The sequence below is a fragment of the Heterodontus francisci genome, chromosome 2 (assembly GCF_036365525.1).
Source record: "Heterodontus francisci isolate sHetFra1 chromosome 2, sHetFra1.hap1, whole genome shotgun sequence".
In the NCBI taxonomy this organism is placed as follows: Eukaryota; Metazoa; Chordata; class Chondrichthyes; order Heterodontiformes; family Heterodontidae; genus Heterodontus; species Heterodontus francisci.
This window is the reverse complement of record NC_090372.1, coordinates 152,356,369-152,368,995: the sequence shown is the minus strand read 5'-3', so window position 1 is coordinate 152,368,995 and position 12,627 is coordinate 152,356,369. Positions and strand designations below refer to the sequence as shown.

The following is a 12,627-nucleotide window of genomic DNA, read 5'->3' as shown; positions in this document are numbered from 1 at the left end:
TGAACCTTTCTCTCCAGCAGCACCACCTCACCTTATCTCAAAGCTGTTCTACTCCGCAGTTTCATTTCATCCTTTGTCTCAGCCGACGCATTAACAAAAAACTTTTTTTCTTCCTTTCAGGTGTCAAGGAACGTAAGTTCCAGCAGCTGATGGGGACTAATGCCCCTTCAGATCCTTCTTCCCCTTCACTTCCCTCTGACCCCACCCCGTCTGATCTGACCCCTCGCCGTATATTCATTATACCCTCTGACCTCCCCCTCTCTGACCCTGAACGTTCTGTACTCAGCAAAGGTCTCAGTTTTATCCCCTTACGCCCCCACCTCAATGAATTTCGCGCTCAGCATGACGTTGAGCTCTTCTTCTGTCGCCTCCGCCTCCGGGCTCACTTCGTTGACCAAGAGTTCTCCCCCCGACCAGCAGACCCATTCATCCGCCTCCAGCATTCTCCCTCTACCTGGACCCCTCCCCCGGCCTCTTACCCGCTCTTGATCTTTTCATTGAAAACTGTCGGCGAGATATTGGTCATCTCAATTTCTCTGCCCCCCTCACTCACTCTAACCTGTCCCCCTCTGAACTTGAGGAACTCCGTTCTCTCAGGTCTAACCCCGACATTGTCATCAAACCTGCAGACAAGGGTGGTGCTGTTGTTGTATGGCATACCGACCTCGACCTTGCAGAGGCTCAACGCCAACTCTCAGACACTTCTTCCTACCTCCCTCTGGACCATGACCCCACCACCGAACATCAAGCTACTGTCCACAGGACTGTCACTGACCTCATCCCCTCTGGAGATCTTCCCTCTGCAGCTTCCAACCTCATAGTCCCGCTTCTACCTCCTTCCCAAAATCCACAAACAGGACTGTCCCGGCAGACCCATTGTGTCAGCCTGCTCCTGCCCCACTGAACTTATTTCTTCCTATCTTGACTCTATCTTTTCTCCACTGGTCCAGTCTCTTCCCACCTACATCCATGACTCTTCTGACACCCTACATCATTTTGACAATTTCCAGTTTCCTGGCCCCAGCCGCCTCCTCTTCACTATGGACGTCCAATCTCTCTTCACCTCCATCCCCCACCAGGACGTTTGAGGGCTCTTCGCTTCTTCCTTGAACAGAGGCCCAACCGGTCCCCATCCACCACCACCCTCCTCTGCCTGGCTGAACTTGTTCTCGCATTGAACAAATTCTCCTTCAACTCCACTCACTTCCTTCAAGTAAAAGGTGTTGCTATGGGTACCCGCATGGGTCCTAGTTATGCCTGTCTTTTTGTGGGATATGTCAAACATTCCTTGTTCCAGTCCTACCTAGGCCCCCTCCCCCAACTCTTTTTCTGGTACATTGATGACTGTATCGGTGCCGATTCCTGCTCCCGCCCCGAACTGGAAAACTTTATCAACTTTGCTTCTAACTTCCACCCTTCTCTCACCTTTACATGGTCCATCTCCGACACTTCCCTTCCCTTCCTCGACTTCTCTGTCTCCATCTCTGGGGATAGGTTGTCTACTAATATCCATTATAAACCCACCGATTCCCACAGCTACCTTGACTACACTTCTTCACACCCTGCCTCCTATAAGGACTCCATTCCATTCTCCCTGTTTCTCTATCTCTGACACATCTGCTCTGATGATGCTACCTTCCATGACAGCGCTTCTGATATGTCTTCCTTTTTCCTCAACCGAGGATTCCCCCCCCCACTGTGGTTGACAGGGCCCTCCACCGTGTCCCGCCCATTTCCCATACCTCTACCCTCACCCCTTCCCCTCCCTCCCACAACCGTGACAGGGTTCCCCTTGTTCTTACTTTCCATCCCATCAGCCTCCATATCCAAAGGATCACCCTCCGCCATTTCCGCCACCTCCAGCGTGATGCCACTACCAAACGCACCTTCCTCTCCCTTCCCCTGTCAGCATTCCGAAGGGATCGTTCCCTCCGTGACACCCTGGTCCATTCCTCCATTACGCCCACCACCTCATCACCTTCCCACGGCACCTTCCCCTGCAATCGCAGGAGGTGTAATACCTGCCCATTTACCTCCTCTCTCCTCACTATCCCAGGCCCCAAACACTCCTTTCAGGTGAAGCAGCGATTTACTTGTACTTCTTTCAATGTAGTATACTGTATTCGCTGCTCACAATGTGGTCTCCTCTACATTGGGGAGACCAAACGCAGACTGGGTGACCGCTTTGCGGAACATCTCTGCTCAGTTCGCAAGCAGGACCCTGAGTTTCCGGTTGCTTGCCATTTTAACACTCCCCCCTGCTCTCATGCTCACATCTCTGTCCTGGGATTGCTGCAGTGTTCCAGTGAACATCAACGCAAGCTCGAGGAACAGCATCTCATTTACCGATTAGGCACACTACAGCCTGCCAGACTGAACATTGAGTTCAATAATTTCAGAGCATGACAGGTCCCCCGTTTTACTTTTATTTTCAGTTATTTTTTTCTTTTTCACTTTTTTTATATATTTTTGTGTTTATTTTATTTTATTTCATCTTAGTTTGTTCAGTTTGCTTACCCACTGTTTTTTTCATGTTTGTACTTGCGGATGTTCAATTTTCAGTCCATCAACACCCTTTCTGTACTCATGCTTTGTCTTTCAACACACCATTAACATATCTTTGCTCCATGACCTTCTGGTCAGCTATTCTGTGACCTTGTCCTACCCTTCTCCTTTGTTATCTCTTGCCCCACCCTCACTTTACTTGCTTCACCTGAAACGTTAACTCTGCTTCTCTCTCCACAGATGCTGCCAGACCTGCTGAGTGTTTCCAGCACTTCTTGTTTTTATACCTGCAAGCAGGATTGCCCCAGAGGTCAAAGGGAAGATTAGCAAGGAATTCTCCCCCCACAGTTAGGAGAAAAGAGAACCATCCCCTAAGGTGAAGAGCCCTTGCATGACTCATTAAAGCACTGAAAGAGAGTTCTCAGTAGAATTGCCCACTGCCGATGCTCATGAGCAGAACTCCCACTTAGGGCTAATTAAATCTAATCCTTCCCCTGCAGACCTCAACAAGAGCAAAGACACCCTGGGCAGTCATGGAAATGTGCAAACTGAAAAACCTCCCAAAAAACCACATGTTTGTTGGGATTCCAAAAAGGACAATTTAAAGCAGCTCTGCTACTAAGAAAAGACAGGCTGTAACAACTGGTAGGATTTTGGAATGAATGAGAGAGATGCACTTAGCTTCTCTCTAGTCCCTTTTAATGAAATGCTCTTTTTAAAAAATCGCATTTCATTCTGCTGGGTGCCATGAATACCCCCACCTGCCAAGAATGAGGCATATTAATTTTGTTAAATGAACATTAATTTTAAACTGTGGCTGAAGTGAAGAGATGATTTGTTTAAAGAGGTCACCAGACATTTGGCTGCAGAACATTTGCATACAAAGTGACGGTGCTTGGAGAGACAACGCAACTACTCCTTGGTTCAATTAACCCAAATGGAGTTTGATCACCAGACATTGAAGGTGTAAGAAATCTCGCATTCGAGGGTCTGCTAAGATGGAGAATCCACAAACCAGCTGGTCGCATGACTAACCTGCTGGCTGACACTTTTTGAACTAGACACAAGACAGTTTTGAAGACAGACTGCAGATTGCAACTGAACCTGGAACAAGAGAGCCTCTCTCCTGGCTGGCTCTCTCACTTTCTGACAAACCTCCGGACCCACTGAAGTCGCTTAAACCTCGAGAGAAAAGACTCCTACCTCGAAACAAGTTAAAGCGTGCACTGGGCCCCAACGAACAGCAAGACTTACCAGCACCAAAGACTCCACATTGAACTCAAAGGACTGACTGTAAATACACCCAGCTATTGCCTCAAACATTTCCCCTTTATTCTCTCTACTTTTTCTGTCTCTATCTGTGTGTGTGTTTATCGCAAGGGGAGGTCCTGCTGAGACCCACAACCCCCCCTACAACCCTACTCCCTGTGAACTCCGTCCCATGAAACCCCTCATGCTGAGAATTACCTGTGGCCTGGTTCCAGGGCCTCAGGTGAGTGCTACACCGGCAGCAGCCTGTGCCTTCGTGGTGGCACTGCTCAGCCTCTGATTGGCTGACAGCTCTCAGCAGGCGGGACTTCCACTGCTGGGGTCCTTGATTCTGGGGAAGGCCCGCAACTGTCCAGTTAAGTGCCTAATTGATCCAGTGGGCCTTTCCCAGAGAAGGCAACGCGTGGCTCTCACAGGCCCTTTTGCTGGTGGTTGAGACCAGATAATATCCCAACAAGAAAGATAGCATGCAGGTACAACAAGCAATTAGGAAGTCAAATGCCACGTTGGCCTTTGTTGCAAGGGGATTGGAGTACAAGAATAAGGAAGTCTTTCTATAATTGTACAGAGTCTTGGTGAAACCATGCCTGGAGTATTATGTGTAGTTATGGTCTCCATATTTAAGGAAGGATATATTTGCATTTGAGGTAGTACAGTGAAGGTTCATTAGATTGTTTCCTGTGATGAGAGGGTTGACCTATGTAGGAAGAGAGAGTAGATGTTCTTATGAAGGTAGTTGTATATTTGGACTTTCTAAAAGCATTTGATGAAATACCACAAGACAGGCATATTCTGAAATTAGAAGTAGATGGTATTAAAGGGATGGTAGGAACTTGGGTACGAAATTGACTAAGGGAAAGTAGGAAGAGAGTAGATGTGACAGATATTTTTCCAACTGGAGAAGTTGAGTAAGTTAGGCCTATACTCTCTGGAGTTTAGAAGATTGAGAGGTGATCTTATCGAAACATACAAGATCCTGAAGGGGCTTGATAGGGTAACTACTGAGAGGTTGTTTCCCCTGGCTGGGGAATCTAGAATACCAGGGCACAGTCTCAGGATAAGGGGCTGATCATTCAAGACAAAGATGAGAAGAAACTTCACTCAAATGGTTGTGAATCTTTGGAATTCTCTACTCCAGACAGTTGTGGATGCTCCACTGTTAAGTATACTCAAGGCTGAGATAGACAGATTTTTGGTTTCTCAGTGATTCAAGGGACATAGGGAATGACCATGAAAATAAAGTTGAGGCTGATCATCTATGATCGTATTGAATTGTGGAGCAGGCTCGAGAGGCTGTATGGTCTACTTCTGTTCCTATTTCTGATGTTCTTATTTTCTTATGAAGGTAGTTGTATGTTTGGACTTTCAAAAAGCATTTGATGAAATACCACAAGACAGGCATATTCTGAAATTAGAAGCAAATGGGATTAAAGGAATGGTAGGAATTTGGCTAAGGGATAGTAGGAAGAGAGTAGATGTAACAAATATTTTTCCAACTGGACAAGTATGCAGTATGAAAGACCTGGACTTGGGTATAGGGAATGCTATTTTGAAATTTGCAGATGATACAAAACTTGGCAATGTAATATGTAGTGAGGAGGATAGTCACAGACTTCAGAAGAACATAGACAAACTGGTGAAATGGGCAGACACATAGCAGGAGTAATTTAATGTGGATAAGTGCAAGGTGATGCACTTTGGAAAGAACAACATGGAGAGGCAGTATAATCTAAATGGTACTATCTTGGAAGGTGGGAGGGACTTGGGGTACATATTCACAAATCTTTGAAGGTGGCAGGGCGAATTGATAAGGCAGTTAAGAAAATGTATGGGATACTTAAATAGGGCTACTGAATACAAAAACAAGGAAGTCATGCTAAACCTTTGCAGCTCACTGGTTCGGCCTCAGCTGAAGTATTGTATAGAATTCTGGACACCACACTTTAGGAAGGATGTGAAGGCCTTGGAGAGGGTAGAGGGGATGTTTAACAGAATGAAACCAGGAATGTGGGACTTCAGTTATGTGGACAGATCGGAGAAGCTTGGTTTGTTCTTGTCCAAGCAAAGAAGGTTAAGGGGAGACCTGATAAGTTTCCAAATTATGAGAGGTTTTGCTAAAGCAATGAGGAAGAAACTGTTTCCTCTGGCAACAGGTCAATAACCAGAGGGTCATTAGATTTAAAATATTTGACAAAAGAACTAGTGGGGAAATGATGAGAATTTTCTTCACACAGAAGGTTGTTAAGATGTGGAATGCATTACTTGAGAGAGTGGTGGAAGCAGATTCCTTAGGAAATTTCAAAATTAATTGGACATGTACTTGAACAGGATTAATTTTCATGGTTATAGAAATGAATTTTGGGTGTGGGACTAAATTGGACAGCTCTTTCAAAGAGCCAGAACAGCCTTGACAGGCCAAATGGCCTCCTTCTGTACTGTAAGATTCTAGATTCTACAACATTAACCTTATAGTATAGTTTGAGCCCACAGGGACATTGTATACACAGAACAAATCATTAGTTCATCTTGCCTTATTTAACTTTTGACATTTGAGCCTCATTAGTATCTGATGGATGTTACACTTCAGTGGGAACAATTTGTTAAATTACTCTTCTACAGAAAAAGATTTCATTTTTACTAGGGGAATAACTCAGCAAAGATTCATGATATTAGTACCTTCAGCTGGCATTTTAGTGTATATTGCCCATTCTTGTAAACATATTATGAAAGGTCATGACAACATAGTGGAATTGACTACAAACTTATGGGCATTTTATATGTTTTCAGCAACATCACTGAGAGTGAGCACTCTCAATACCACCAGGCAGAAAACATTGCTTGTTTTAATATACCTCTTATCTCACTAGTGATTTGGTGAGATTATGGGATAGATGTTGTCTTTAATGCTTGGGCATTAAACATCACCCAAGCAGAGCATAGAAAGAAAAATCTGATGGGGAGATCATATACCTGTCCTGAACCAACCAAAATTTTCTCCCATCAATTTCTATGCATGGAAAATCAGGCTGGTTCTATTACTGGGAATGAGAGATTACAATGTTCAGACTTCCATTATAAATGTATAGTAATTATTATAGGAGTGTTATTGTATTGATTTAATTTGAATTGGGATGTTTAAATTTGTTCATTACAAATGCAATTGCACCATAAATTATAGATAAAATATAGAAGAGCTGTACCTGCACAGTTGTATGGAGGAAGGCCACAGCATATAATAAAGGTTTCCACTGTGACATGTTGCTGACATCCAGTTGTTCCTGGGTGATACTACTGTAAGTACGTTTCAGACCAGCTTTCACACCTACACATTTACAAGAATACAGACAAGCAGTGAAATTATTATTTTAGACCTACGTTTAGTGATACAAGGAATGTTCAGGAACAATCTGAATCAATGTCACTCATGAGAAAACTGAACTAAATACCACAGCTTATTTTGTACCCTTTCAAACCATGTAAATTTCAAGTAATTATTTTCAGGTTATTTCTCTTGCAAGTCTAAAATATGAGATTCTATCTGTAACACTCAAAATTGAAAATTACATGAGAACATGAGGGCGGCACAGTGGTTAGTACCGCAACCTCACAGCTCCAGGGACCCAGGTTCAATTCTGGGTACTGCCTGTGCGCAGTTTGCAAGTTCTCCCTGTGACTGCGTGGGTTTTCGCTGGGTGCTCCGGTTGCCTCCCACAGCCAAAGACTTGCAGGTGATAGATAAATTGGCCATTGTAAATTGCCCATAGTGTAGGTAGGTGGTAGGGAATATGGGATCACTGTAGGGTTAGTATAAATGGGTGGTTGTTGGTCGGCACAGACTCGGTGGGCTGAAGGGCTGAGATACAGTTTCAGTGCTGTATCTCTAAATAAAATAAATAAACATTGATTTCATCTTATGCACTTTTCCTGAAATCTAAACTCTAAAGTTCAAAGAGGTATGTATTTATATCACGAAGTGTGGCTTTCAGCCTCAAGACTTTATAGCTTTTTACAGTATGGGAAATAATTTCATTAGCCAGTTAATAGATTCCCTCTTCGTGCATCTTTGCTGAAAGGAAATATTTGCTTTGGCACTAATCAATTCCTATACATTACACACGAACATACGAATTAGGAGCAGGAGTATGCCACTCGGCCCTTCGAGCCTACTCCGCTATTCAATAAGTTCATGGCTGAACTGATCACTTCGCATTTCCACCTACCCCCGATAACCTTCCACCCCCTTGCTTATCACGAATCCATCTTCCTCTGCCTTAAAAATATTCAAAGACTCTGCTTCCACCGTCTTTTGAGAAAGAGAATTCCAAACACACACAACCCTCTGAGAGAAAAAATTTCTCCTCATCTCTGTCTTAAATGGGTGACCCCTTATTTTTAAACAGTGACCCCTAGTTCTAGATTCTCGCACAAGGGGAAACGTCCTTTCTATATCCACCCTGTCAAGACCCCTACTAGGAAGGAAATTTAAAAACAGCAAGTGATAAAAATACTGAGCAGGTCAGGCAGCATCTGTGGAGAGAGAAACAGAGTTAACATTTCAGGTCTGTGATCTTTCATCAGAACTGTTAATTACCTACCTTCAGTGTAACCTTCTTCATTATTCAAATATGATTCTCCCCACTCATGTAAATGAATGGGTTGTTTCACTACATTAAAGGTGCTATATAAATGTAAGATCTTGAATGGGTTATTATAGATACAGTTCAAATCATGGAAATCTGTCCTTTTAATGCATTTCATGTCACAGTGCCATGTGAGTGCAATCACTTCAACATGTGCTATATACAAAGGCTTGTTCTAGATTCAAACATGCTTCAAGTGGCACTATGCAGACTTAGGTCATTTTCCTCGGGGCAGGTAGCACGTGGGCCATGCAGGCACGGCTTGTGCATGTTTCCACTGATATCATTGATGAACGCATGTGGGTTGTGCAGGATTTGATCCGTGGCACTGTCTCTCCCCAAGGAATCAATGTAAGTCTGCATGGTGCCACTTCAAGTAGCAAAAATAAATTTCCCCCAAATATTTGTTCTACGACTCAGATCAGTCCAAGTTGATAAAATGAAAAATGTGCACAAATATGCTAACATTCCAACTGCTCTAAGTCAGAGAATGAACAGCCAGCAGCTTTTGGGGGTGGGCTGCCGTCCTAGTGCCACTTAATTGGCTGCCAGCGGCAAAATGCAGCCCCGGGTGCCACCTCCTACTGAAGCAGGGTCGCCCTGCCCTGGCTTTCGGCCCCAGTGGCGGGACTTCTGTCTCCTCTGAAGAATTCCGGCCTCTGAGACTAATTGTAACATAGCACAGTTGAGATTCATGATTCAGGATAGTATGTTAGACCTTCCTGATTATTTCGATCATCTACTTAGTGAACTGGCCAGCTAATTCATTAGGAAAGCTATGTGTATCACTGTACTATAGACAAAAAATTAAATAGCAGGAAAAGGCATAATGATCTAAAGTTTAAACTTCATACAATAGCAAAGTGGTAGAAGTATGAGCATTAAGTAAAGCAGAAACAACTTCAGTCAGTTCCATTACAGTTCATTGTAGATATTCACAGCTTTAAGAAATGCCACCGTTGTTAACAATCCACTGTTTCCATATTGACCCTCAGAACAGCAAACAATTTTGTTCTTTGTAAAAAATGAAAATTGTATGTTCACACATAAGCTAGGAATTCTTTAGGAGCTGCTCCCAATCTACCATTGCAAGTTCACTGGAAATGTGGCAGAAATCTGCATATGGGCTTTCCTTCACACTTCCAATGAAGTTACGGTGAGAGCGTGGGAGCAGCTCCAAGGAAATTCCCAGAAAACATCCGTCCTACCTTGAGGCGGTTCATTGGTAAATTTAATAGATGACTGTAATAAGTTGATGGGAAACTTTGGATGGATCTCTGTTGTGATCCAGGTTCGGCATCCATCATGCATAGATTCTGTTGTAGTGACAGTATCTAAAAGTTCATCCATGAAATTCAAGCCCAGGTGGCAGTTCTGTAAAAGAAGCCAGCCACCATCCTGCATGCTCTGAGTCAGTAAACGCCTTGCATGGACCTCCTGACCCTGGCCCATAGATATGGCACGGCAGGGAACATTCTGAAAGAGTATAAAAAAATGGCAAATTTATTTGTACTTACAGCAACAAAAAATTGACTCATATAATATTCAGTTTACACCTATTCACTTTGAAACGTAACTTAACTTCCAGCCACAACTTTTATACAACATCAAAAGTAACAAAAGCTTAGCATGAGTAAAAACACATTTTATGCTAATTGTTTGTGATCTTAACTTGCAAAATAATGCATTCCACTTAACTTTTTAAAAATATGTTAACTTAGAACAAAGCAGTAGACTTACTGAAGTTATAGAAATATTTCATAATTTATTTAGCAGACTAAATTATCATATACTTTGAAGATGATACATTGTTTTTCATCTTCCCAATAAAAAGACTAATCAGTTGCATAATTAGCAATAAAGTAAGAAAAACTCAATATTTAGTGTTACAGAGGTACATTTGTTTTAATAAAAATATTTCTGTTATATCACTTCACAACTTTAAGGCTTAGCTGTAATGACTGTCATATTGATGAATAGGTAGTGCAGCCACCAGATTCGAAAGAGTACTGGAGTAGAACACAAAACTACCCACAGTTTTACACAGCTTGCCACTAAATTATCAATCATACTAAAATAGATCACAAAGGATATTTGCTATATGAAATTGAAATATTCACACTATTACATTAGTAGAGAAGGGACATTTTAGCTTAGTGGGAGTGTTGCACTGGCTATCACATGCTACACTACATTAGGGTATGCTTGATGCCGATGTTGGGTATGCAAAGCATTCCATTTTCTGGAGTTTGTAGCCTTCCCTAGATGAACACACAAAATAAATTATCAACATATCAATTTAGACAACAAATGGGTCCATTTGCTGTCACTTGTTTATTTATATATTTAAAAGTCTTATATATGTGTGTATTGTGTAGGTAATTTTGCAAGTATGCATTCTCAGTGGCATGCCTTGCCTGCTGGTAGTGCAAGTTGGAAATTCAGGCATGGATTGCCGATGATTTTCTGACCAATGGTGTAACGGTCACTTATTTCCTATGGACATTTTGCTATTACACTTTACTACAGTGGGCTGAATTTTTCCACTTACCTGGAAGTCCCGCTGCCAGGGCCAAAAGCAGGAGGCAACCCCGTTTCAGCTGGCAGCAGGAACCTGGGGCAGCATATTGCGCAGTGACTAATTAAGAGGCCACTGCCGGGGCCGCAATCCCATTAAGGACAGCGGCACACCCCCAAGCATTGTTGGCCAAATCAGAGGGCCGACAGCTTGGCAGCCTCAGCAGTATCACCGCTGGCAGTGGCCAGTGCTAAAGCTGCAGCTCCAGGGACAGGCCGCCCTCAAAGACAGGTTTAGTTGGGGTTGGGGGGATGTCAGAGCCAGGCAGACAGGCCTCAGCCGTTTGGGGTGAGGATGGAGGTGTTGTGGTGCACCAGTGGTGCCATTACAGGGGGGAGGGCAGCCATCGCCACCTGGGAGTGGGGGGGGGGGCCTCTGTGGGCCATGGAGTGCCCATAAGGGAGGCAGAAAATGGCCCTTAATTAGCAATATGGTATGACAGCGGGAAGACATCGGGCTCCCCTCCTGATGCCTCCCCCCACCATATTGCCGACCCTCCCACCTCATCTCCAATGGGCTGGGAAAATCCAGGCTGGTATTTCCATCACATCTATCCGTCATATTTTTCTGTCACAATTAAACATCCCAATTAATTTTATTCGTTGAATCTTCCATGCATGTTCTCCAAAGTACCATACTTACCTTGGGATGTCTTTTATAATCATTACAGGTGTAAAATTAAGAAAATTAGCATAATGACAATACAGAATTAACAAAAATTTGCTGCTCTTTGTGCCCTTGACTTTGTAATGTACCTTGGTCTTGGCCAAACGTTCAATGCTTTCTGTAGGATCAGAGCCCATGGAAAGGAAGCACACCAAAGGTGTTCGATTATCACTTTCTGCCCACATTGCTTCCATATCTAGAATAACTCCTTCTGCGTATTTTGGTCCAAGTGACTCAGCAATGTAATGACGAGCCTGAGAAAAGCAAGAGCACTGAGAAATATGGACACTGTCAAATGTACTACTGAATATTATAAGAAACCTGGCTGTTAGACAAGTAAAATCTACTGAAACAAGTCAACAGTATTGGAAAACATTTGGAAAAACAATTGGTACAAAAGAAACAAACAGAAAAACCAAAAATTAACAATGCAGAAATAGCTGCACTGAAGTAAATATTTAATGAAGGAAATTGACCTAAATAATCCACTCATAGATCAATTTTCCACAAATTTTATAAGTCCAATTTCTCATAACATACTTTACATGTTCAATAGTTGAGAAAGTACTTCTGTCTCATGGCATGACTAAACCGAGCCACTGGCGAAGAATTACTACTATTTTTCAGACTTCAAATGACTGACCTGAAAGTCTTAGTAATTGGATGAAAATATTTGATTCTTGGTCATAATTTGAAGTCTGAAAAATCTTCGTGGTGTTTTTGCATATTTTGTATTGCATTTGTGGTCCAAAGTAGAATGATACAGATTATCATCTTACATATGTAAGGTAACAACCCAACCAGAACTATTTTAGCAATAGCCAGTAACAAAATGAAACAAGATAAATTAGTTTCAGAATCATTCTTACCATCAGTTGGCTGCTGTATCCACGGCAACTCATTCACTGCGACTGCCCCTTGGTGTTTTAAAGCACCAGTACAAATTTTTAACAACTTATCGATGCTATA

The 12,627-nt window shown here is 42.8% G+C and overlaps 1 protein-coding gene across 2 annotated transcripts in view; it reads right to left on the bottom strand.

The window, feature by feature from the left end:
• dnah5l (dynein, axonemal, heavy chain 5 like) overlaps positions 1-12,627 on the bottom strand; it is a 472,330-nt gene that overhangs the window by 69,840 nt on the left and 389,863 nt on the right. For both annotated transcript variants that reach the window (XM_068012046.1, XM_068012056.1), the window contains 3 exons: positions 11,748-11,912; positions 9,623-9,890; positions 6,975-7,096 (listed from right to left, as the gene is read on the bottom strand). In XM_068012046.1, coding sequence (XP_067868147.1) covers positions 6,975-7,096; positions 9,623-9,890; positions 11,748-11,912 — 555 coding nt within the window. The remainder of the gene's footprint in view (positions 1-6,974; positions 7,097-9,622; positions 9,891-11,747; positions 11,913-12,627) is intronic.